This window comes from Bos mutus, chromosome 4 (assembly GCF_027580195.1).
Source record: "Bos mutus isolate GX-2022 chromosome 4, NWIPB_WYAK_1.1, whole genome shotgun sequence".
In the NCBI taxonomy this organism is placed as follows: Eukaryota; Metazoa; Chordata; class Mammalia; order Artiodactyla; family Bovidae; genus Bos; species Bos mutus.
Genome location: NC_091620.1, coordinates 25183041 through 25209613, shown reverse-complemented (window position 1 = coordinate 25209613; position 26573 = coordinate 25183041). Strand labels below are relative to the sequence as shown.

General features: G+C 44.8%; 1 protein-coding gene, 1 long non-coding RNA gene and 1 other non-coding gene across 5 annotated transcripts in view; 2 read left to right on the top strand and 1 right to left on the bottom strand.

Moving 5' to 3' along the window:
• LOC138987600 (uncharacterized) overlaps nt 1-26573 on the top strand; it is a 29119-nt gene that overhangs the window by 665 nt on the left and 1881 nt on the right. Inside the window, exons 2-4 of one of the 2 annotated variants that reach the window (XR_011463952.1) lie at nt 13572-13760; nt 22160-22211; nt 25475-25578. This is a non-coding gene — a long non-coding RNA (uncharacterized lncRNA). The remainder of the gene's footprint in view (nt 1-13571; nt 13761-22159; nt 22212-25474; nt 25579-26573) is intronic. The other variant, XR_011463951.1, reaches the window with a different exon arrangement.
• On the top strand, nt 4198-4304 carry LOC138987707 (U6 spliceosomal RNA). The gene has a single exon (XR_011464086.1). It is a non-coding gene; the product is annotated as a U6 spliceosomal RNA (small nuclear RNA).
• Nucleotides 21716-26573, bottom strand: part of TMEM209 (transmembrane protein 209) — a 30409-nt gene continuing 25551 nt past the window's right edge. For both annotated transcript variants that reach the window (XM_005905277.3, XM_070369230.1), the window contains exons 14-15: nt 25439-25512; nt 21716-21910 (exon numbers count right to left, since the gene is read on the bottom strand). In XM_005905277.3, the coding sequence (XP_005905339.1) occupies nt 21856-21910; nt 25439-25512 (129 nt within the window). In that variant the 3' untranslated portion in view covers nt 21716-21855. The remainder of the gene's footprint in view (nt 21911-25438; nt 25513-26573) is intronic.

Genomic DNA, 26573 nt, shown 5'->3' with positions numbered 1-26573 from the left:
AGGCAGATAAGCCAGAGGGCAGGGGACACACACAGTTATGGCGCTGTCACGCATCCTCAAACCCAGGGGAGCAGAAAACAGCTGCCAGAGCTCTCCCAGCCTCCCCGGACTCAAACTTCGCTATCCCTTTCCAGAAGAATCCTTCCGTGGGGCAGCTCAGCAGAGGGGCAGTCACAGATGTGATCCCGAGCCGCAGGCCCAAAGACAGGGTTTGTCTGAAACGAGCAGCCTGCGCAGGAGAGCTAGGGGGCACACTGCGTTCCCTACCATGCTCCTCTCAGCTTTCCTGGGCTCTTCCTGTCCCTCCTTCAGACCCCGGGAAGGCTTTGACCCCTCAATGTGGCGTCATGACTGGAAAAGTCATCCTTTTGTTGAAGGGGTGAGGGTAATGAAACAACAGGCTGACTTCCACACAGGACTTCGGGTGTGGGGGTCACAGAGGAGTGCCCCCCTCAGCCCTCCAGAGGACAGGGACTGCCTTTCACCGCGCCTCGCTCCAGCTGTTGACCTCACCGTGTTCCGCCCTCAGGAGTGGAATGTGAGGGCATCCTTAACCGCTTCGCCTTCCACCGGAGGAGTCGGCCCAGCAGCTCCTGGGACTTTCTTTATCTCGCACCTGTGTGCGCAGGAATGGGAGAAAAATCCCCGACAGAGGTAGCTTGTAGGTGGTAAACTTCCTGCCCCAGTGAAGCAGAAGGAACCTGCTCAGAGGCGAAGCCTGCCCTAGTGACACTACAGGGGGAGCCGCAGGGAGAGGCCCTCTAACCTCAGTTTCCTCAGGCCCGTGGAGAATCCGGCAGCGGAGCTTCAGAGCCCGCCCCCTCCGCATGCTCTCCGGCCCAAACCCTTCTCAGCCTGGGCTGTGGTCTGCCTGCGGATAGACACCTTCAGGGCAGGCCAGAACCCCAGGGGAGCATGGGAACAAGACACAGAGATGCTTTCTTCCTTTAAACACCCGAGTGGCAAGTTTACTCAGCTCTCTCCATGGCCCGTGCCACTCTTCCAGCCACAGCACCTCCTGCCACCCTCTTCCAGCCACAGCACCTCCTCGCTGTTCCTCGACCAGTCAGGCATTCTCCTGTGTCAGGGCCTTGGCACTGGAAGGTTCCCTCTGCTTGGAAGGCTCTTCCTTCCAGTTTATGCATGGCTCAGCCTAGCACCTCCTTCGGGTCTTTATTCAAATGTCATCTTCTCCATGAGGCAGAGCCAGGGCTAGGGTGAGGTTAGTGAGGCAACTCAGCCTTCCCTGACTCTTCTATTTAAAACTGTAGACTGCCACCTACACTAGTAGTCCCTATCCTCATCCGAAAGCATGGAACACCATCTTACTTAGTATTTATCTTATTGTCCAACTTCTCTATTAACAGTATCATCTCTGGATACAGATACTGGCAGGAATCATCTCTGCCATGTTCTCGTTCTGTTTTCCCCAAGAGCCTAGAGCAGCACCTTACATGCAGTAGGTTGCTCAATATACACTGATGGATGGATGGATGGGCTGATGGATGGATAAATGAGGCCACAGGTTCAGTGTGCTCAGTCGTGTCCAACTCTTTGAGACCCCATGGACTGTAGCCCGCCAAGCTCCTCTGTCCATGGGATTCTCTAGGCAAGAATACTGGAGTGGGTTGCCATTCCCTTCTCCAGGGGATTCTTCTCAACCCAGGGATCGAACCTGTGTCTCTTGTGTCTCCTGCATTGGCAGGTGGATTCTTTGCCACTGGCAAAGAAGTGGGAAGCCCGATACAGGTTCAGTGTGTTCTGTCTTTCAGCTGTTCTCAAAACAAGTAAAAGGTGTTTTGCATGCAGCCTGAGAAGGGACTGGCAGTGTGACCTCTAACACTCTCCTGGTTAGGGTTAGGGTTAGCACACATGGGATGCTCAGGATTTACTACAAAAAAGAAGGAAAACTAGCTTTAAAAAAAAAAAAAAGGAAGATTGACACTGCTATTTCTACCAGGCCTGAGAGCCTCTGCAGGCTTTAAAATTCCTTCTGTGGGGCAGCGTTGATGGAGCCTGGAGTCCAGGAGCCTGCCCACTGGGTGGAGTAAAGCATGGTGGAGGGCAGTAGCTAAGGTGTGCTTCCTGCTCCCTCCTCAGGCCTAGGAGTTTTGGGGACTGCTCAGGGTGGGCAGCCATGAGGCAGCTCTCTGTGGGCTTTGAGTCCAAATGGGACACCAAGAGACTCAGGAGGTGCACTGAGAAAATGCAAGAAAGGCAGTGGAGGGGGTGAGGAGAGTGGGGGGAGGGATCACTCTTAGAACACTAGTTCTCTCGAGCTGGAGCCCTGACACCTGCAACTGTGGGTTCCACACGTCCCTCTGGTTCATGAGGCTGCCTGTGTACTGCTCACTGACTCACTGATGCCAAGTCCCCTGATGGTAACCAGCAACAGAAGGTTCTAACAATCCATCAGTCTAACTCCCACTTGCGGTGTGAGTCACCTTCAATTTCCTGCTGCCCACCTCTTTCCTAATTAACCTGATAAATTCGGGACAGCTTTTATTGCTTTCGGCAAAAAAACAAAAAACTGCTATTAAGATTTACAGAGCCAAAAGCTGGTACAATGTAATCTTCAGAGTAATTTACACAGTGAGTTTCAGAAGACGAGAAGTTAGCATTTCAGAGGTAATTTCATAAAAAGGATGATCAGATTAATCACTGTGTCAATTTAATAGTGGTGTCTAAAATAATTAATTAGCTTTCTTGGAGTCAGCAGTGCGAAAAGGGACTCTAAAAGATATAAAAACGACTGTGTCAGACAGTAAGTGTGTTTTGGGCAATAGATCTTGAGAAAATTCTCACTGGTGGAATGTCTGGCATGGCTTCTGTGCAACAGAGACAGATGGGAAAGAGAAAAGCTCTGAGAGTGCCCAGGTTCCCTGAGACCCTCTGGTGGAGACTTGTCTGTGCTTGTTGAATGCAGGCTGACCTGCCACGTGTAGAACTGTCCAGTGACACCTGGAAAATGTGTCTCACCACGCTGCAGGTTGACAGGCTGCTCTAATGGGAGAGCAGGTGTGAGTGGCAGTCTGCTTGTGAGATAACCTGTGAGACTCTGAGATGGAATAAAATCTGCTTGGCCGGGGCTAGTTATAAACACTGTCTGAATGGCTCCATAGCAACGTAGCACTCAACCAGCTGCCACATGTTGGAGCAAGGCTGTGTCCTCAGCAGGCATTATGGGTTGCACCGTGTCCCCCCCCAAAAAAAGATATGTTGCAGTCCTAACTTGTAGTACCTCAGAAAGTGACCATATTCAGTGATAGGGTCTTTACAGAGGTAAATTAAAATGAAATCATTAGGATGGGTCCTACCTAATCCAGCATGACTGGCGTATTTAGAAAAAGGGGAAATTTGAACACACACACGGACACACAGAGAACAGCATGTGAATGTGAAGGCAGAAACAGGTGATATATCTGCAAGCTGCTGCTGCTAAGTCACTTCAGTCGCGTCCGACTCTGTGCGACCCCATAGACGGCAGCCCACCAGGCTCCGCCGTCCCTGGGATTCTCCAGGCAAGAACACTGGAGTGGGTTGCCATTTCCTTCTCCAATGCATGAAAGTGAAAAGTGAAAGTGAAGTCGCTCAGTCGTGTCCGACTCTAGCGACCCCATGGACTACAGCCTACCAGGCTCCTCCATCCATGGGATTTTCTAGGCAAAAGTACTGGAGTGGGGTGCCATATCTGCAAGCTAAGGAACACCAAAGATTACCAGCCAACCACCAGAGCTAGGAGAGAGGTATGAACCCTGTCAAATCTTGATCCAGAACTGGTAGCCTCCAGAGCTATGTGACAATTTCTGTTGAAGTCACCAGGTTTGTGGTATGTTGTTATGACTGACCTACAGAACTACTTCCATGGGGGCACTGTAGAGGCTTTGTGTCATCAAGACTTAGGTGTTATTGTCCTTGACGTTTCTGTACTTTTTGTTTTTTACAAGATTGTCTTTTTTTGGAGCAGTTTAAGGTTTACAGCAAAACAGAGAAAGGTACAGAGATTTTTCATATACTCCCTGCCGCTACACAGCCACAGCTTCTTCCACTACTAACGTCCCCCACCAGAGGGGTACGTTTGTTGCAAAGAATGACACATCACAAGCAGGCATAATTCAGTTTCCCTTAGGGTTCACTCTTGTACATATATGTATTTTATTAAAGAATACTTTTTAAAAATTAAAGATACATATTACAGTGCTTGCTTCAGCAGCACATATACTAAAACTGGAATGATGCCGAGAATATTAGCATGGCCCCTGCTCAAGGATGACATGCAAATTTGTGAAGTGTTTCATATTAAAAAAAAGAGACAGATACATGTTACATGTATCTATCATCACAGTATCATACAAAATAATGTCACTGCCCTAAAAATCTTTTGTGCATTACCAATTCACCTCCCCTCCCCTCATTCCCTGGCAACCACTGATATTTTCACTGTCTACATAGTTTTGCTTTTTCCAGAATGTCATAGTTGGGGTAATGCAGTATGTAGCCTTTTCAGATTGGTTCACTTGGTTTCCTCCATGTCTTTTCATAGTTTGATGGCTCATTTAAGTGCTGAATAATACTCCTCTATCTGGATATACTACAGTTTATCTATTATTTTTTTTCTTAAATTTTTTTTCAACACCAACTCAGGGCTGAGTTGTAGGTATAAGACAAATCTGAGTAGTAAGTATAAGAGTATTCTCTATACTTTCTCTTAAAGGATTAAAAAAGAAGACTCAGTGTCTTTTTACTGGCATGGGTGGTGCTGAGCCTTGGGTCATGTGATTTCCGCCTGTGGAGAGCCTGCCCTGAAAAGGACAAGCCAGCGGCTGAGTGGGCTCTGACGCCCTGGGTGCGCCTGGACCCAGCTGGCCAGGCCCCAGGGGTTAGTTACATGAGCTTTAAACCAAACGTGACTTTGAGTCTTCACGATTTAGACTCAAAGATTTAGTCTTTAAAGATTTAGAATGTGATCTTCTGGATTTTGCTTTCCTCCTCTCTAAAATGAGAAAAACTGCCCTCCAAAGGTTATGAGACCCTAGCCCAAGAAGAAAAAAAGAGAGACCTGTAAAGTGCCAGTGTCAGCAGGTATCTGATTAGATTCTTCCTAGGTGGTTGACGTCATACTTTACAGCCTGGGAGGAGCTCCAGTCCCAGCCTCAGGAGCCGCACCATCCACCCAGCTGCCACCCCATTCCCACCTCAAGCCCTTGCTGACCTCCTGAGGCTCCCTCTCTGGGATTTGCTTCTCGTGCTTCAGGAAGCGAGCTCTTCCTCATCACCACTTCTTCCCACCACAGTCAGGCCACCCCAACCTCTGTAGCTCAAGCTGCTCACTGGGAGGATGACTGACGGTCAGTTCCTTCAGAAAGGGCACGAGTGGACGAGACTCTGACGACCTCCAGGGCCGGCTTGTGGTGTCCTACCAATCAAAGGGGACAAAGCTTCCAGGGCTGCAGGAAGGAGTCTGAGGGGCAGCGAGGTGAGAGGGCGAGCTGGCCAAGTGGTGCAAGGCTGCAGTGTGTCCTTCAGTGGGGAGATGTCCCCCAAACTGCTGCATCATCTACATCCCTTTTGGGAGAGAAGAGCCCATCCCCTTACGGTAGCGCTTCCAAGAGCAGAGCCTGAGCGTCAGCCCGAGTTTCAATCCTGCCTTCTTCCTGCTCCCTTAGCCTCTTCCTTCCAGGGACAAGGTGGGGCAGGGGTTAGTCAGCCATTGCTGGGGTTTGGGGTGGGGGGAGGCATGGGAGTTTAGGGGCGGCCTCCCAGTCTCCAAATTCAGGCTTCCTGTCAGTGGTTCCTCAAAAAAGGAACTCTCCTTCTCGCTCCTGCCTCTACGGTCACCGCTGGGAAGATTGTTCTATCTTTCCTTCACAGATTTAGCTGTAAGTTCCCCCAGTGACAGCAGGATGGCCTCCAGAAGAGGCCTGGGAAATCCTGGACTTGGATTTGAGGAAAGAATTCACCCCTTTTCTTGTCTTTTCAATCAGTGTTGTTGACTTCTGCTTTTTAAGACTTCCACATTTCTTCCCTGGGAGCCCTCTTGTGGTGCCATAAGCCTTTCCCAAAGATGCCATGTTGGAACTGTGGACCTGGAACAGGGCATAGCGGAGGGCTGGGGTGGGGTGGGGGCAGTGGGATGCAGGAAGCAGATGATACTTTAGATATAAGCTGTTGGGGACCACAGCTTATCTTTGGGTAAACTTGGATCCTAAAGTGTTGCAGTCACTCACTTTTCCCCAGGAGGGAAGTCAAACCCAGATGGTGCCAGCCATTTCCCTTGCACTCTGGCAAGGTCACTGGAAGGGCCAGCTGGCAGCTTTTTTGTTATTGTAACTATTTAACTCTTTAACGTTCCACTGATTAAAGTCCTTAAATCTCAAGACCCCAGATAGAAGCCAAGTAATAGAGCCCTTCTGGTTTCCTTTTCATGAGATCAGGATTGGGAGAGGACTCGGATAGGACAGAGGATGGAGATGCTGTTGGCTAGGTGCCCTGGAGTTCGTTGTCCAGAGGGCTTGGTGAGCCGTGAATGACTTTCACAGCTCCTCCCTACAGGGAGTGTTGTCAGTCTCTATTTTCCAGAAAGCTCTCATAATAGTTTCCGTATGACTTTGGGCTTCACAGGCTTCAGTTAAAAATCTGACTCAGTTAAGAAACCTGCCCAAGGCCACTTAGCTGGTAAGCAGGGGAGTTGGAGCTCTGAATGCAAAACCTAAATGCTTTTGCTATAACATGAGTTAATCTCCAGCTGAAGCTCAAGTTCCCATACTTTGGCCACCTGATGCAATGAGCTGACTCATTGGAAAAGACCCTGATGCTGGGAAGAATTGAAGGCAGGAGGAGAGGGGACGACAGAGGATGAGATGCTTGGATGGCATCAATCACTGACTCAATGGACAAGAGTTTGAGCAAGCTTGGGGAGATGGTGAAGGCCAGGGAAACCTGACGTGCTGTAGTCCATGGGGTCACAGAGTCGGACACAACTAAGCGAATAAAAACAACAACCGACTGGGGAGAGGGAGGCTAAGAGCCTGTCAAGACATTTGACCCTGAAAACCTCGAATTCCTCCTGTTCCCCCGGAGGGATGCCTGGCATATAATCCTGGAGGGGGGCACTGAGGCTATGCTACACCCTCCCCCAAATCCTGCTGCCTGGGGTCTAATGGTGGGGTGCAGCTTTAGGTCCTGTTCCCTGCAGAAGAGCTCCTGGCAGCCCACCAGCAGTGGGTGCACCGAACCCGGCTGTCAACCCAGGGCGTGCCGGCTAAGGACGGCCACCTGCTGCCCTGCCCCAGCTGCACCCACATCTGCTCTAGGTCTGTCAGGAGTTGCCTCCTCTCCAACTTTCATCTAATGAAGAGGGTTGGGGGGGCAGACCAAGGGGCTGAGGGGACAGCACAGGGAAGAGGACCCCCACAGCCTCTTAAAAGTCTCACCTGCCCGCTTTTTATTTCATAAACGGTTTAGTACCAGTTGTGTACACAGTCCCACATTAGACATACATACCACACCACAGAAAAGTTATACACCACACCACACACACCCCTCCACATACACCACAGGAAACAGATAGCCCCCTACAGATCCTAGATATACTAGGGTCCTAGATATACTAGGACCATTCACCCCGGTCCCAGCCTCAAATCCAAGCCACACACCACACCTCTCCACATATACCACACAAAATACACAACACACACACACTACATATACTAGGGCATGCACATGCACACACACACCCCCCAAATACACCAGGGGCACACACACACACCTCACATATACCAAGGACCGACACACATACACACACACACCAAATATACCAGGGAGACAGCCAGACACACACACACATCCACACACACACACATCCACACACGCGCGCGCCATTCACCCCTGTCCCGGCCTCTAGGAGAGGTTGGGGAGTTGGCCCCCCGACGCCAATGACGCAGGAGGCAGCAGCACGAGGCCGGCTCGCCGGCTCGCTGTCTGGAGAGAAAGTGCGTCACTGCCTGGAGCGGCGGGCCTGTTGTTCCCTCCCAAGCTATGCCTTTGGGAGGGCCTCTTACCTCAGAGCCGAGATGTATTGATCTCATTTTGCAAACAGAGAAAATGAAGGCGGGGAACGTGAGCGGAAGGTGAAAGCAGCTTCTGAAGCCCCAGCCTCAGAACGGTCCATGCCTCCGCGAGGGATGCGGAAGGAGGGAGAGGACCACAGGGCCGCGTGCGGGGTCGAGCTGGGGACAGAGGCCGGCAGGCCTGGCCAGCCCTCGCCTGCTGGGGCCGGAGCGGTGTGGCCTCCTCCTCCTGGACGCCCACCCCACCCCCACCCCTCCCCCACCCCTCCTCAGCAAGGGCAGAGAAGCTTCTGGCAGCAGAGGGGCGAGCAGCAGTGACCAGGCTAGGGTGTGAAGAACTCCCTGGTCTTCGAGGAGACATTGGCACGGCTTCAGAAGTGCGCTCGGCCCTGCGTTTCTGAACAGCCCCTCCCCGTGGGCTCCCTGTCACCCCCGGCCTCGGCTCTCCGCGCTCCCCAACTTTGAAGAGCCCCCGAGCAGCAGAGCCCAGGGGGGCGGGGCCATCGGCTCTGAAAAGGGAATTCTAGAAACTGGGCCGCAGGACGTTCATTTTCCGGGCCTGTGGGGACCCGGGAGCCCGGGCGATGAGGGGCCTGGCGGCATGGGGAGCCACTCACAGCTCTCCAGCCTCCGGGGAAGAGCAGTAGTGGGGTTTCTTTACCACAACTCCCCAGGGCGCCAGAAACCTAGTGGACACAGGCCTAGGAGTCGTGGAGAGGCAGGGACTGCCCGCGGTGGTGTGGCCATGACCGCCAGCACCTCGGTGTGTGTTAGACCTGGACGCTCTCTCCTTCACCCAGGGGGTGCAGGTTCTGTTCTCTGGGCCAGAGTGGTGCTGGGAGGGAGCCTGGGGAGAGTTCTGCCTCTCTCGAGCTCTTCAGAAACCCCGAATCCTTAGAGTGTGGAGGGGAAGGTGACGCGGGGGAGGGACATCAGGCCTGCTCACTGGGAAGGTGTCTGAGGCCAGCGAGGACGCCCAGAGGCAAAGATGCCCGCGGTCTCTGGATCCCAGCCAGGAGCCAGGTGGCCATCAGACCCCAGGCTCCAGGCCCCACCTCGCGAGGCCCCGCAGGAAGCCTGGCACCTCTCCCGGAGCCTGCTGGGCTGCCTGCCACCACGTCTGCACCCGGGAGGGCCCGCAGCCTGCACGCGCTGCCCTGGGGACGGGATGCGTGACTCAATCCCTGCTTTGCTAATCACTCCGCTCTCCTCCCTCTCCCGTCTCGCGTCTCGCACAGCCTTCCTTCCCCTGGAGAAAAGCGTGCCCATCTGACAACTCGCGCGCCCGCTCTCCGTGACGCATTCATCTGTCCTTGCCCCTGCTTCTGCTCTGCACAGCCCCCACGCTGCCCTCCCCAGCTTGCTGCCTCCTGCTCCAGCCTCCGCCAGGATGACTGTCTGTGTGCCCGTACCTCACCCCGGCGAGTGTTAGTCAGGGTGAGCCCTCTGCTGTGTCAGGCAGCCCTCCTGTAACCTCTCTGCCCACGTAGAGGGGCACAGACCCACCGCCAGGAGGTATCTGAGGAGGGAGCATGGGAGCGCAGTGGCCAAGCTCTTTCTTCTCAGGCCAACCACTCAGCCTTTCCATGACCAGCAGTACCTCCCTAAAGGGAATCAAGAACAAGGTGACTTTATGATTGTTTTTTTTCTCTGCTTTGACCAGAGGGGGGAAGAGGAGTCTAGCCCAAGTAAGCAATGGGAGGTCTCAAGACTGTCCAGTGTGCCTGTGACCTGACACCACAGAGCCTGCCTGATGGGAAAAGTGACTGCCTCCTGCAGTGCATTCAGGGCTCCCAGGGGGCACAGTGTAGGGGTCAGACTTCTGGAGTGGCCTCTGGTACCAGCACCCAGCCGCACCCCGGACACTCACAGATCCTCTCGGAAAGTGAAAGTAGTAAAAGTGAAAGTCAGACTCTTTGCAGCCCTGTGGACAGTCCATGGAATTCTCCAGGCCAGAACACTGGAGTGGGTAGCCTTTCCCTTCTCCAGGGGATCTTTCCAACCCAGGGATTGAACCCAGGTCTCCTGCATTGCAGGCAGATTCTTTACCAACTGAGCTATAAGGGAAGCCCCGAGATCCTCTCTGGGCTTCTGTAAAATCAAACAGTCCAACTGTTTGATTCCCAGGGCCGTTTCTATGTTTTCAGAGCCATGACAAAAGAAAAAAACAAACAAAACTCCCCTAAAAGCTGAAGCAGGCTGAAAAGCCAACATTACTTGCCTATGGGTTTCACAATAATAAATAAAAAAAAATTTTTTTATTTAATAAAACAACTCCTTTTTTTTTTTAAAGGCTAAATAGAGAAATGACTTCACAGGCCTGTGACCTGGGTAGTCACACAGAACCCCACACTTTGAACGGCCCTGTGTTGGGTTTAATGCTCTGTTGTGGCTGTCTTAAAAGTCTTCTTGATAAGTTTTGTACAAGGGCCCCACATATTTATTTTACACTGGATCTTGCAATTCTGACGCTGATGCTGGCTACAAATACTTAGAATGTTGATCAAGGAGAACCATGGACAAGTCTGCAGTGTTTTTTGTTTTATAGAATTGTGGCATCTGGAATATAGAAATGTTGGACAGTTCCTCATTTTCAGTTCCCTGGGGAAGGCGGAGAGGGTGAGACAATTAAGGAAGCACTTGATGAGAGTTAAATTGTTCAAAGGAACCAGGAGTTCTGCATCCACAGTTACTGTTCTTGGAGTTAGGTGCAGCCAGGGCTCTGGAGATTGATTCAGACATCTCCTGCAGGGAAAGACTACTACTGTTGCCTGATGCCCATTATCTGCTTCTTCTGTAGTGCTAGGATTATTAGCTGGCCATGGCCAGAAAAAAAAAAAAAACAACACAATGTTCCCCAGGTTCTTTTGCAGTTAGTTATGTTTGTGTGATGTTTTTTGTGGCCATGCCATGCAGCATATGGGGTCTTAGTTTCCCAACAAGAGATTAAACCTGTGCCCCCTGTATTGGAAGCACGGAGTCCCAACCACTGGGCTGCCAGGGAAGTCCTGTCCATGTGATTAAGTGCTGGTCAGTGGGAGGTGTGTGCCACCACCCCATTGGTATGTGTTTTTACTTCTGTAACATCGCAGAAAAGTTTGAAACTTTTAGACTAGGATCTGAAGAAAAAACACATGCTATTAGTTGTTATCATTTCACAGTAGAGATTTATTTAGGAATGAATTTATAAATGTGGTGTGTGCTCAGTTGCTCAGTCATGTCTAAATCTTCTCAACTGCAAGAACTGTAGCTTGTCAGACTCCTCTGTCCATGGGATTTCCCAGACAAGAATACTGGAGTGGGTTGCCATTTCCTACTCCAGGGGATCTTCCTGACCCAGAGATCCACCTTGCATCTCCTGCATCGGCAGGCAGATTCTTTACCACTGTACCACCTGGGAAGCCTAATTGATACATGGGTGCCCTTTAGTGTATAGTTCCTCAAACAGGAAGATGAGACTAGCATTCCATCTCTAAGGGGATGCTAGTGGGGGGAGCAGATAATAAGTAAAATCTCAGGTATATGCAATGAAGAAGAACTGAGCACGTTGCGTATGGGGATGGTAAGTGCCAGGGATGTCATTTCAAGGGTAACATGAAAGGGTCTGAGGAGGTGATTTTTGAGGAGAGGGCTTAGTGAAGACAGGGAGGAGCTAGCTGTTACAGATAGCTGGGTAAGAACATTTGGGGGAAAGGATACAGTCAAATTGTTCTGCCAAACGTGGAAGTCTCTTGAGAATCAGACTTGTATTTCCAACTATCAGTTGTCATCTCCATCTCGATGTCCCAATAGCATCTCAAACTCAACATGTTTAAAATTTCTCTTCTGCTCCAAACCAGTTCCTCTTCCTCTGTTTCTGTTAGTGCCACTATCTTCATATCATAATAACCTAAACTGAAATGTTGGCATTGTGTGTACCAGGTTACCAAGTTGTGACCATTTTTCTTCTACAAATGCTCTCCAGTCTTTTCTGCCACCCCTGGCATCCAGCCCTGGATTACTGCAGCAGCCTCCTCACAGGTCTCCCTGCCTGTAGCTGCTCCAGCTTCTGGCCATCTTCAAGACTGTGCTCAGTCATCTTCCTGCAGCACCACTTTGACTTCCTCTGCTCAGAAAGCCTCAGAGTCTCTACAAATAAAGTCTGCAATCTTTAGCCTAGTAACTAAGGTCCACCTTTCCTTCTGGTCCCATCTTCCCATGCTCTTCTGAGTACATCTTTATTTGGATTCTTTGCAGTTTTCCAAAGACAGCTCCTTCCTCTCCTGTCTTCATGTCTTGATTCCTTCTGCTTCCTCCTCCTCCTGGAATTCGATTGCCCTCTTTCTCATGAAGCCTTTCTTCAGCTCCTCGCTCAGCAGAGCTTTTTCATCCTTTGACCTACAGGATCGTCTTCATGTCACTTTTTTCCAGGACTTTTGCGATTGTAAAAGGAATACAACATTGAGACAAGTTCTGAAAATGGAAAAACAATCATCCATATTCCTATTTCAACAAGTTGATTTCACATTTGGCTATTTTTTCTAGTTCTGGTGATCTGCATGCATATTTTTACATAATTGTAATCATAGTAGACATACAATTCTGATTTCTTTTCACTTCCACCCAACATTCCCCCCATCTTTCCACAGTCTTTCCAAAGTTGTAGGAGTTTTTAAAAGAGGTCAAAATAAGTGTGTAAGTGTCTTGGAGAAGGGAATGGCAACCCACTCCAGTATTCTTGCCTGGAAATCCTCATGGACAGAGGAGCCTGGTGGGCTACAGTCCATGGGGTCGCAAAAGTTGGACACGACTTAGTGACTAAACCACCACCTCCAAGTGTCTTACGGAGTTGATGTACTATAATTTATAAGACCATCTATCACTGACATTTGATGGGTTTTGTTATAGCCCAGCTGTTAATAGACTAGAAAGCTATTTCCAAGTAAAAAGGAAATCTTAAGGCTTCTTTTCCTAGCACCTCGCTAACTACTTCAATCAGTATTTGTTGAGTGGATGGATAAACAAATGCACACAGTGAACATCCTTAGACATAACTTTTTTTCTGTTGAATATTTTCCCAGCCAAAGAGTGCTAAAAGAGCATTAACATCTTATATAAAATATTTTAATACAAAATTAACATTGTGGGGGGCTTTGCACATTGTGAAGTGAAAGTATTAGTTGCTCAGTCATGTCCAACTCTTTGTGACCCCATGGACTGTAGCCCGCCAGGCTCCTCTGTCCTTGGGATTTTCCAGGCAAGAATACTGGAGTGGGTTGCCATTCCCCTCTCCAGGGGATCTTCCTGACCCAGGTCTCCTGCGTTGCAGGCAGATTCTTTACCGTTTGAGCTACCTGGGAAGCCCTTGCACATTGTGGCAGATTGTATTTTTCAAAAATGGTCACGTCGATATATGTCCCATCCCACATGCTATGATGTGGGATATCCCTCCATTGAGAGGTGGAATCTATATTCTCGCCCTTTGAAACTGTTCATTTATTTTATACCTGTGTTGATTAACAGAATCAATTCAGTTCAGTCGCTCAGTCGTGTCAGACTCTTTGTGACCCCATGGACTGCAGCACTCCAGACTTCCCTGTTCATCACCAACTCCTGGAGCCTACTCAAACTCATGTTCATCACATCAGTGATGCCATCCAACCATCTCGTCAACAGAATACAGTGGAAGAAACATGGAACTTTCAAGCCCAGGTTATAAAACATAATAGGCTCTGTCTCTATCTCCCCCTCTTTCTTAAGACACTTGCTCTTGGAGTTCAGCCACTATGTTACAAGGAAGCCCAAGCCACATGTAGAGGCCACATGTGGGCTTTGTGCCCGTATTCCCAATGATGTCCCCAGTCAATACCCAGAATCAACCACTGAACGTAGGAGTGAACAGCCTTCAGATGATTCAGTCATCCAGCCGCATACACTGTGGAGAAGAGAGAAGCCAATCCCATTGTACCCTATCTGAATTCCTGATCCACAGAGAGAGATACCAATGATCATTGTTCGGGGGAAATTTGTTATGCAGCACAAGTGGCTGAAACACACACATAGTCCCATGTTGTGTTCCAAAAGACTTGTAGTAATTTGCAGGTTCACCACAACCTCCAGAGCCCCGATGTGTGGCCTCTTTGTGGGCATTGACCTCAAAGTCTGTAAATCTCATCTCTGTTTCTCATCTGTAGGCTCCTTGAGGGGATACATCACTGCATTTTTATTCTCAGTTCTTAGCAGGCACTTGGTAAATGTTTATCCATTTGTACATTTGTTAGAAGTATACATAACTAGGGTATGCATTGTCCTGGCCAGGAAGCACAGAGTCTGACTGTGTGGTAGACTGAAGCTATCTTGGTTTCCTCATTAGAGAAAGCAGATTCCAGAGAAGTGGCTCAGAGAACACATGCTCTGGTCCAATTACACACAGGCTTGGAGGAAACTATACAGTGTGTCAGGGAACGGGATAATGGTATCCACTCTGATAATGGATCAGAGTGTTCCCAGCCCTGAAACCTTACAGCCACTCCCAATACAGCTCCAGCTGTAAGGGATTGCACGATGCCACCAATTTTGCTTTCTAGTGAGAAACTACCAGCAGATACGTATCTAGATGGTATTTCTCCCACCGCCATGCCTACTCTTTACTACTGAATCAATTTTCATAGAGCTCGGCACAAAGGAATGCATGGAAATGTAGAGCAGGCCCTCTGCCTTTCCTTCTACAAGTTTAGATCCACTGCCAGTTGCCAGCTTCTTGCTTCCTTTCTTCTCTGCCACACTTCCACTCTCCGGCCAGAGAGCTCTCCCTACATCCTCTCCCTTTGAAACTGTTCAGTTGTACCTATGTTGATCAACAGAAAGCAGTGAAAGAAACACAGAACTTTCAAGCCCAGATTGTAAAAGTAATATGCTCTGCCTCTACCTACTTCCCTTTTTCTCAGGATACTTGCCCTTGGAATTCAGCCACTGTGTTATGAGGAAGGTCACATGTAGAGGCCACATGTGGGCCTTCTGCCTGCATTCCCAATGATGGTCTTTAGCATGGAAAGCACACTCATAAAAAATTCCAGTCAAAAAAATAAATGATTGCTTTTCAAGTGAATTCTACTTAACTCCATTATTAATTCAACAAATATTTACTGAACACCTGACATGCACCTGCCCTCAAGAATGATAAGGAAGTCACAGTCTAACAGAAAGTTCATAACTCATAGGAGTTCTGTCCAATCAAGAGACTTGCCATTTTTCTTGGGTACTTGTTCTAGCATAGCCCCACTATTACAGGAGCCAGGTCAAGGTCAAGAGGGCAAGTCAGCCTGGGGTTGGCTGAGTGGAGAGGTAGGAGGTGGGAAAATAAGAGTTGTGAGGTGGGAAAAAGAGGAGAGTGAAAATAACTGGATTAAAAGTCAACATTCAAAATGCTAAGATCATGGCATCCGGTCCCATCACTTCATGGTGAATAGATGGGGAAACTGTGGAAACTGCCAGGCTATTTTCTTGGGCTCCAAGATCACTGTGGATGGTGACTACAGTCATGAGATTAAAAGACACTTGCTCCTTGGAAGAAAAACAATGACAGACCTAGACAGTATATTAAAAAGCAGAGACATTACTTTGCCTACAAAGGTCCATATAGTCAAAGTTATGATTTTTTCCAGTAGTCATGTATGGATATGAAAGCTGGAAAAGAGCTCTTTGACGCATATGAGCAGCAAAGAATTGATGCCTTCGAACTGTGGTGCTGGAGAAAACTCTTGAGAGTCCCTTGGACAGCACAAAGATCAAATCCTTTAGGACTGACTGGACAGCACAGCTAGTCAATCCTAAAGGAAATCAACCCTGAATATTCACTGGGAGGACTGATGATGAAGTGGAAGCTCCAGTACTTTGGCCACCTGATGCAAAGAGCTAACTCATTGGAAAAGACCCTGATGCTGGGAAAGATTGAAGGCAGGAGGAGAAGGGGAAAACAGGATGAGATGGTTGGATGGCATCACTGACTCAATGGACATGAGTTTGAACAAACTCCGGGAGATGGTGATAGACTGGGAAACCAGGTGTGCTGGAGTCCCTGGGGTCACAAAGAGTTGGAGGTGGGATATAACGAGGTGGGAAAAAGTAGCAACTTAGATACAGTAGTTTAAATGAAAAATCATTTCTCTGGCTACACAGAAAAAAACACCTAGTGTTTTATTGAAGAGACACTGTATTTTAGGATGTGGACTTTGCCTCCAGGTTCTATCCAAGGCACTTGGTCTAAGTGGAGTCTAACCACCACTTTAAGGCAGTGAACTCCAGGAATTCTCAAGATGGCATAAAAAAAACTTTGAAGAATTCATGCAGAGCATTTAACTGGAAGCAGAGCATTGTAGTGAATTTATTTTTAATGTTGGTTAACTAACTTGAGATGGAAGCCGTAAAACACCTTTTCAAACCACCAGGTCTGGCGACTGATGGCTTTAGTACAGACTCCCTTATGCCAAGTCTCACTTTGACAAGTTAACGGGACTACTCCTCTGCCCCTCAGGGTGCCCAGTGGATGATACCCTCCCCATTAGGAACAAAAGGGGCCTTTCTTTGGAGTTGCAGCTCAGCCAGTTAATGCCTGTATTCCCAGCCAAAACTATCACAGAGCTCCTGGTTCCAGTCTACACACCATGTATTTGAGGAAGAATCATGCCTGGCTTTGACTCCTGAAAAAACAAGTTTTGCCCCCAACAGAGCAGATTGCCACCTTCTGACTTTCCTCCTGTGGGATGCAGTTCATGAAAGCAGAGTCTGATTCAGGGTTGTTATTTTTTCCTTCCAGTTTAGAAATGGTAAAGGAGGGAGACAGTGTTTTCTTGGTAGACCAGAAAGCCCAGCCTTCAAGATACAAGGGCAGTACTGTCTCTGATTGGGAATGGCCAGGTTTGGGGTTGGGGAAGAAAATAGGAAGCAGGAGGCAGATATGGCTGGGCTAGGAGAGTAGGGGTGGGTTTGAGTGTGTCAAGGCATGAGGATCTATATACATCTCAGCACAGTCCAAGAATGAGAGGCTTGCTTTACAATGCCAAAAGAGCCATTTCCTAGTTTTATATTAATGTTATTCTGAAAGACTTTTTTATTAAAAAAAAAAACAAACTTATTTGGCCATGCCAGCTCTTAGTTGAGGAATGTGGGATCTTCTATCTTCATTGCCGCATGTGGGATCTAGTGCCCTGACCAGGGATTGAACTCGGGCTCCCTTCATTGGGAGCATGGAGTCTCAGCCACTGGACCACCAGGGAAGTCCCCTGAAAGACTTTTTAAGTCCATTTTCCCCCTTACCCTAAAGCACACTGTCATCCATTATTTTCATTCAGCTTCTCAGTGATCACTGAGGTATGAATATCTTTCTTATGCCCAGAAATCAGTGTAAAAGGTTAACTGCCCTGCCTCAACAGTGACAGAGCTCAGTCCTCCCAAGTCCCAGCTGGTTCAAGCCAGTGGCTCTTCTAGCCAGATGAACTGTGGAATATTCAGTTTGCTTTGGGGGCATGAAAGGATTTAGTTATAACTACATTGCATCCTTAGCAGTGGCTGAGATTGTTTGCATGTTGACTTAGCTGTGGAATATCTCTGGGGTCACTGCTGTCCTGGGTAAACAGGATTCTGGGCACACATGAGGTTGTTCTCCATACCTATCCTGCCATACTGGATTCTTCCTCCTAAGGCCGACCGAGGTGCCACCCTCCATAGAATCCATAACCTATTCCCCGGGCCAGTGCAGTTCATTCGGTGTGGAAATGAAATTACTGATGACCATTCAGGGATCAAATTAGAGACATGGCTCAGAGCTAATGCCTAACAATCCTGCAGTCTCAGCACAAAGCCACTGGCATACACAGTGAGACGTGGCAATGTCACTGGGGCCTAAGAAGCACAGGTGCTGATTGTGCAAGCTGCTCTCACTCCAAGTTGCCAGACAACCACACGTTCCCCCTGCCCCCTCCCAGATCCTTCCCAAAAGGCTTTTTGCTAGAGATCCCAGCCCTCTGCTGCTTGGCTGTATCTATAACCTGGGGACTGCTGTGACTGAAGCCACCTGGACAGATGGTTGGGCCAGCTGACCTCTCCCAGCTCCTCACAGTGGACCCTGTAGCATCTGGGCCAATGTGCTGCTGCTAAGTGCATCAACCTCACTCCAGGTCATTAAGGAAGATCCCCAAGAGTACAAGGAATTGGCTGTGTATTTTCCTAACGCCTATACTTTTTAGGCAGTGTCCCTGCTGCAGCTCTTCAGGCCTGGGAAATGTTTCCTCCTTCTTAGTGTTACAGGCTTCCCTGGTGGCTTAAATGGTTAAGAGTCCACCTGCAATGCAGAAGACCGTTGATCCCTGGGTCAGGAAGATCCCTTGGAGAAGAAAATGGCAACCCACTCCAGTATTCCTGCCTGGAGAATTCCATGGACAGAAAAGCCTAGCAGGCTACAGTCTAGCTGCAAAAGAAAAGCCAGTGCTCCTTGCTGCTCAAAAGATATCCTTTGAAAAGAACTCAAGCCTTTCCCAAAAGGTAGCTTTAGCCATCGTCAAACTCTTCCTGAACAGCAGCACAGCTCAGACCAGTAGAACACTAGTCTTTCATGAGAATGAGACAAGCTATGAGAACCCACCAAGACTATACGTCACTTCTGGATTCACTCATATGGCTGCTGAGTGCCGAAAAAAGGGGAAAGACCTAATCACTTTGGAGGAGAAATCAGTGCCATGTGCAGTGGTCAGGATCAACCCCCCAAAATAGTGGGTTTAATTAGAGCAAAGTTTTAAGGGAAGGGCAGAGGGGGAGGAAACATCCCCAGAAATCAGGAAGAGGAGGTACATATGCAGAGAGCCCAGCAAGGAGCAGCCTACACTGGCTAAAGCCAAGGATCCAGGGGGATAAGGCTAGCCTGGGGCCATATTGTGGAGGGCTTTAAATGTCAGGCCAAGCAATTTACCAGAACAAAACCGATCAAACAAGTGTTCTAGGAAGATGAATTTGAAGGGGACGTGCAGGATAAATTGGAAAATCTGGAAGCATGGCAACAATTAGGAAGCTGTGAGATTAATTAGGCTGTTGTAGTAGTCCTATGCGAGTTGATAAGGATATAAATGAGCACAGTGGCAGCAGAGATGGAAAGGGACAGCTGCAAGAGACATTGTTAAGAAAGAATGGATGAGATCGCTGCCTGATTGGACAGGGGACCCAGGGAGCTCAAGGAATCAAGATGAAAGCAGAGTTTTGAGCATGGTCGACTGGTAGGACAATGAACAGAGAAAGGGATGTGAGAAGAGGGAGCTGTTTCAGTACATATGAATTCAGTGCCACACATGAAGAATGTGCAGGATTTCCAAATGGAAATGTCCGACAGGTCACAGGAAATTTAACACTAGAGCTCAGGAGAGACAGTTATGGTTGGTGATGAGCTTGGGAATCAAGTGCAGAGTAAGTCATAGAATGAGACCTTTAAGGAAAAGCAGAGGACCAAAGCCTGACCTTTAAGGAATGCCCGCATTCAAAGGATTTATTTATATATTTTACAAAGCTGAGTTTAGAAGTGCCAACTATATACATGCTGCTTGTCTTCACCACTGAAGTATCAGCTTAAAGTGTGTATCCGTTTGAGAAGGCCAAGCAACACAGTATTTTTATGTCATAGTAGGAACTAAATTATAAACACCTAAACATGCTTCTAAAACAAATCTGGCTGAAGAAAAGGCTGATTTTCATAAAGAAGAAAGAATGATACAGTGAACATAATCTATGAGATTGTGTATTTGACCCCATAAGGATGAGTCAAGTGAAAAAAAATTTGAGAAATAACATTTAATTAGAGAAAAGAAGATTATTTACTCATTTTTAACAGAAGTACCCCAAAATTTACCACATTTTCAGTGCAGTGTCTTCTTGAAGTATGAAGTCAAACTAATTCATTAAAGTATTTTTAATAAAAACTATAGTAAGTATATGTTGGCTGAAACATTTGTGAAGACAAATATATGAAAGCTACCCAGAGCATAGTAACCCATACCACCCTTAGTAGGGAAACAAAATCTTTCCTTTTTTAACATGTACCATTAGACTTTATGTGAAATATTTACTGTATGTTGCATGACACATAAACTTTAATATAAGAAAAGATATATTATTTTTTATAATTATGAAGTAGATACACAAACTTTTGAAATGGTAGACTTAGACTGTAACATGTTCTTATATTTAACATGTTTAATTGGTATTATCCTAACAAATTTAGCACATATTAAAAGCAGTTATAAGATAGAAACCTCCTTTCTTTTGGACATCTGACTTTTTAAAAACAGGAACAAGATTTACAAATTATACAAAAGAAGCAGCATATATAATACCGACATGGAGTTTTTGAGAAGACACTGGTTTTCCAGGTAAAGCAGTCTCTAATAATATGTCAACCCAGAAAACATATACAGATGCTAGCTAGCCTTAGATATACTACTTATACATTTAAAAAAATAGATGGGAGGGTCAAGCAAAACTTACAAATTTGGTAATTTCCTACTCTCCAGATATTTTGAACACATCTAAGAAATTTAAACAGATAAGATAGAATATGATCTTAAAGAAGGGAACTCAATATTAGAGAATAGTGAAACTGAGTTATTAAAACCAAGGCAATTGGTTTTTTTTGATGTCTTCAGTCTCTTGACTAAGACCTAAATAGTTTAATTCTATCAGCTAAATTTAACCCAAGTTGACTTTTTATTTTTCTGTTTAGTTTACGGTCTTTTATTCACATCAAGTCTTTGATGTAATTTTACACTCACAGCACATTACAAATCAGACAAGGTGTGTTTCAAGTGCTTAATAGCCTTAGGTGGCTGCTGTAATGGAACAGCTCAGGTGTAAAAAGACAGAAAGAGATGCATGTGCACATGTGCTTTCAAACCACTTCTTGGTGATAAGCTAAGTTGAAAGGTACCAGGAGAGATAACAGTCAGAGGGTCTGGGGGACTTGGCTGGTGGTGGTGGGGAAGGGGAGGGGATAGTCCCCTGGGAAAGCAACATTTAGGCAGAACTTAGAAGGGTGCTGAGGAGGGTCAGAAAGACCAAGAGTGGGGCAGGAATGTCTCAGGCAGCGGGAGTGCATGGAGGCCACTGAGAGGGCCAGTCTGGCTGGGGCAGGGAAGGAGAGAGGTAAGGCAAGACTGGAGTGGAAGGGGCGAGGGCATCACAGAAAAGACCATGCAGCATTTTTCAAACCATGTTCAAAAACTGTGAACTTCACAGAGAGCTGACTTTTCAAACATTAATACCATCAAATCTCTTTCAATAATATTTTAAAAATACACATGAATTAACATTATTTAGAAGTTTATCTCATTTCTTTAAATCTGGGCCTTGGGCTGATTTGCCAAACACTGGGGAAATACAGACATTAAAAAAAATGAGCAATTTGCTTGTTTCTTTTTAATTATTTATACTAAATAACTCAATTGAAAAAACACTTTTGTGGGGAACAATATGGTGAATGATTCTTATTTGGTGGTTACAATGAAGAAGGACTCGAATTAATTAAGGGGTAACCGCACTGTTTTGTGTCAACAAAAATCTGAAGGGTTGTAGTTTTTTCTGAAATGATAAAAAATTGAAGGTAATTTTTCTTGGTGTAGAATATGTTTCACACTAGCTATTTTCTGTTACATCTAAAGAGTCTGTAACATGCATATACTATCTTATTTCAGAAGAGGCAGTGACTCAGATGCTTAGATTCAACTTCTGATTCAGTCAAATAAAGTCCAAATGTTTGGAATTAAATTATCCACTACTCTCCAAAAATCCACAAAATATTCACACCAGAGAGGCCAAGATTAACTCTCCTAAAAAAAGAAAAAAAAAAAATTAGTGAAATTGATTGACAAGCATTTAAGGTCTTTTTTTCCCCCCCAAATAACAGGAGTCTTTACAAGGAATACAAGTTTAATTGACATTTAGTGCTTTTCTGCAATCAGTTATGTTATACATGGTTTATCAGATGAATTCTAGTAACAGTTATTACTTTCTTACCTGTGCTTAAAACCCAAATTTAGAATAAATGGTTTATGGAGTGTTGAAAATTAATTTTTCAGTGGAACTCAAGAACTACTACAACAGATGGAGTTAACAGGACAATTTTAGCAAGTAAGTAAAAGTGTCAATTAAATTTTTTTAAATGGAGATTTAGAGATGCTAGGCCTCTTAGAGAACTTTACATATTTGATTTCATTTAGGAGTTTTCTAATTATTTGGGATGCTTCAGTAAATATGGGTATTACTAATATAGCTTAAATTAAGCCTTACTGCACATAATATAAAGAAAAATCTACTCCATAGAGTAATACAACTGTATTCAAAGTAAGAGGAAGGAGAAGAGGGCCAAAAGAGAACAAGGACTCATCTAACAGGATGGCAGTCAAAGGAGAACTACACATCTCTACCATCTGGAGCCAGAAGAGTTCTAAGCGGTTGCTTTTGGGAGATGGGCTTGGGAAGTTCTGGGAATGCCTTATTTCTGTCATGAAATTTTAGCACACTGTGACTTTTAAAATTATGAGTATGTATTCATTTTAATAAAAAAATTTAAAATGTACCAAAAATACTCTTCAAAAAGGGTAATTTCATCAACTGTGTTTTTTCTCCATACCCTCAACAACATGGCAAATGAGAAATTTCAGTATGATAGGGAAAGAAAAAATTTAATTTTGGCTTGCTTGTAAATGAGACTAAGCATTTTTTCATGTTTGTTAACCACTTGCACAACACTCTTCTATGAAAAAGTATTTCGTTCATGTTTTTGACGATTTTCTGTATTTTTCTTTTCTAATGTGCACGCTCTCTATGTATGATGGATATTACCTTGGCTTTGCTCTAAGCATTTTGTCTCAGTTTGTCACTTAGTTTCAAACTTTATTTATGGTGTCTTTTGCTAAACAGGACACTTTACTGTGCAGTCAATTCTGTCTAGATTTTTTTCCTTCTTGGAAGTAAAACATTCATATCATTCTAGTAACTGCACAAATAAGTGGCACTGAATTGATACTGTATTTGTATCAATCTGCTGTATTATGGGCATGATTCCAAGTGGACTATATTTGAGCCACTTGCTTATTTCCTTTATGACACAGGAGGGCAGTTTTTAACATTTGGTTGTTCTACAATGTATTAAAAAGATCAATCATATTTTAAAAGCTAGTAATTTCAGTTTTTTTCCCCTGGATTAAAAAAATCAAATAAATAAAAAAGATTAATTTTAGTCTAAAATGTTTCACTTATGTTTCCACATATAAGGGGCTCATTCAGTTAAAATAAGCACTTTAAGAACTGTATCAATTCTTTTGGGCCTCTGAGTAAATCACTGTCCCACTAAGTACTTTAAAGATTTTACATTTGTATGTATCTGACAAACTATATATGGCACTCAACACAAGCTTGTATCAGTTATCAATTTAGATTTTTTGAGGAAAAGATAAATTTTCAATTAAAATAAAAAATTCACTATTTAAAATACTGCTAAATTAATTCCCCACTTCAAAATAGCCTTCCAGAAACACTTTTAAATGAAGAATTACAAAGCCATAGCACATTCCATCTTTCTAATATATGTGTATCTATAACCAAATGCTGCTAGAAAATTTAGGAAAAAAGTCTATTTATTGACACAGAAAAATATCCAAGCTACACCATAAGATCAAAAGGCAGCTCACAAGGTAATATGTTTGGGTACAATATATTTTTAAATAAAATGAAAAATAAAAACAGAATCCACTTTCCCCATAAAGTAACTGGAAAAACATACACCTCCAACTGATAACCCAGTGGATACCTTGAAGGAGTGGCACTGAGAGACAGTTGATCAGAGGGGAGTTTTCAATTACTAGTTTATACACTGCTGAATTGTTTAAATATTTCTGTATTGAGCATGCATTATTTTCGTAATTAAAAAATAAAAAAGAACCATGGTAGCAGAGATGCCTGACAAAAGTGAGTTTCTTAATCTTTCTTACATTAAAAAAAATACATGCTACAGGAAGCTGATAAATTTCTTAGAAAGCTGTTTATAAATTTCAGTTTATGTCCTAAAAATCTTTGCATCTAATATGTTTAATTAAGGATAGGAGTTTGTCTTTCTCCAGTGCAGTGCTGTCCAACAGAAATATAATATATAACCTTAAAAACTAAACAGTAAAAAGAAACAGGTGAAAATAATTTTAATAATATACTTCATTTAACTCAGTATATCCAACATATTATTTCAACATGTAATCAATATACACAATTATTAAAGAGATATTTTACTTTATTATTTGATACTAGGTCTTTAAATTCTAGTCTATGTATTTCACACTATAGCGCGTTGTGTGCATGCTCAGTCGCGTCTGACTCTGCAACCCGGTGGACTGTTGCCCTCCAGGCACCTCTGTCCATGATATTTCCCAGGCAAGAATACTGGAGTAGGCTACCATTTCCTCCTCCAGGGGATCTTTTACACTGACAGCCCATCTCAATCTAGACTAGTCATATTTCAAATGCTCAATGCCACACCCATGTGGCTGGTGGCTGCTGTGTGGGACAGTGCCGTTCTAAACCTGTATTAAATAGGACATGCATAGAACTCAACAGAAACATGAAGATCAGAGCTGAACAGACTGATGCTTTCTACTCAGCTCTTCCCTTTTCATTTTTTTAGCCTCAGGTTACTTAGTGCAGGCAGAGATGCACCCAGAACCCAGATTCTCAGACTTCCAGCCTGTGCATTACCAGATTTACCCAGCATTAGCTAGGGTCCATTTACTTCACATACTGTTTTGAAGCACTGAAATTTCAAATCACCAAAATGACAAGACAGCAATTTTGAGTTTACTGTAACAGTATGTGAGCTTCATTACTAAGTATTTAGATGACACAAAGTAAATAATTTCAACTGACCATTCTTCCGTTCCAATTAACAATATTATGGAATGGGTGCTGACTTAAGTCTCTTTGGAAGTGTAAATATTTTGTAGAAGGCTCTGTGTCTGAAATGGGATAGCCTGAACAAACAAGACTCCAGTTGGTTTGTTTGTTTTTTTAATTTTCAAGTGGCGAGAGCCTGATATATCTGAATTGTCCCTCTGGGGGACACCACTGTAAAAGCCAATAACGTGGTCGAATTGCCTTTTTATCAATAGGGAAATGGAGGTTTTAAGGAATTAATGGACTTGCTCAAAATGGCAGAAATCGTTAGCAAAAGCGCTGAGCCAGTACTAGAAGTCATGCCTTGTATCGTTTAGTACACACATCTTTTCAGTATATGATGCTGCCTTCTGCAGAATCCGAACATAAGAAAAAGTGTATAAAATAAGTACTTGTATTAAAGCATAAATACCTACCCAAGCATTCCTGACTCTTTGGTTTTTATAATGTAGAGGAACATCAACAGTGTATGAAACATATTATTTCGGCCCTGGAACAAAGACAAAAAAACCCAGCAAGATTTAAACCAAACCAGAACAAAAATTCAGCCTGAGAGGTAAGTGTGGGTCCTATCAATTTACATTCTACTAATTCAGAATTCCATGTAATTCAGGCTTTCATTGATTCATTAAACAAAGTCCCTACTTTTGTGCTATAAGTGGGACTTCTGTGGTGAATAAAACAGGGAGGATCCATGTAATCAAGGAGCTTAAAGTCTAGCAGAAGGAAAGGCAGACAGGAAACTCAGAACTAACGTGTGAGGAATGTTATGAGAGAGGAGGAGGTGCAGGGTGCCATGGGAACAAATACATAAAAACCAGAGCAGTGAAGCAATGCCTCCCTGAGAAGAGATATTTTTAAGTTGAGACCTGAAAGATAAGCAGAAATAAACACACTGGGAAGTTCCCACACAAGGGGAGCAGCATTTACGAAGGACTGGCTGGGAGATACTCTGAAGTTGGTACGCTATATCCTACACACAAAACACTACCCCCAAAATCAACAGTTTAAACAAAAGTGTTGAGATTAAAAAATCTTTAATCACGCTTTAAAATACATTATGATACATACAGTATAAGTAATATATTAAATGTAAATTTATTTTATCTACAAGGGACAAGGCAGTATTTTGCTAGCACTAAAATCAAACTACTGATAGCTCCTGATTTAGATTTTCAGTTTACTGATTAACTTATACCTGTTCACTCTGATTTAAGTTGTTTTGACTAAAATATCTTTAGGATATATGATTTTTAAAGACAGTGTTTCTTTAAATGGCCCAAATTATTTACACTTACAAAGTTGAAATATTAAACTTAAAAAAAAAAGAAATATTCTCTCCTGGGTATCTGACAGAATGAAGAATATAATTTTATGATTTAGTCTACGTAAAATTTCTTTAGTAAAGATGCTGGTAACAAAATAACCACAAAGGTCATCAACAGAACTGATGTTTATAATTAAGAGTAAAATGTCTGGATAGAAGTATAAACTGGTACAATAAATTTTTTCATATAGTAATTTGATAATATATTTTAACAGCCTTGAAAA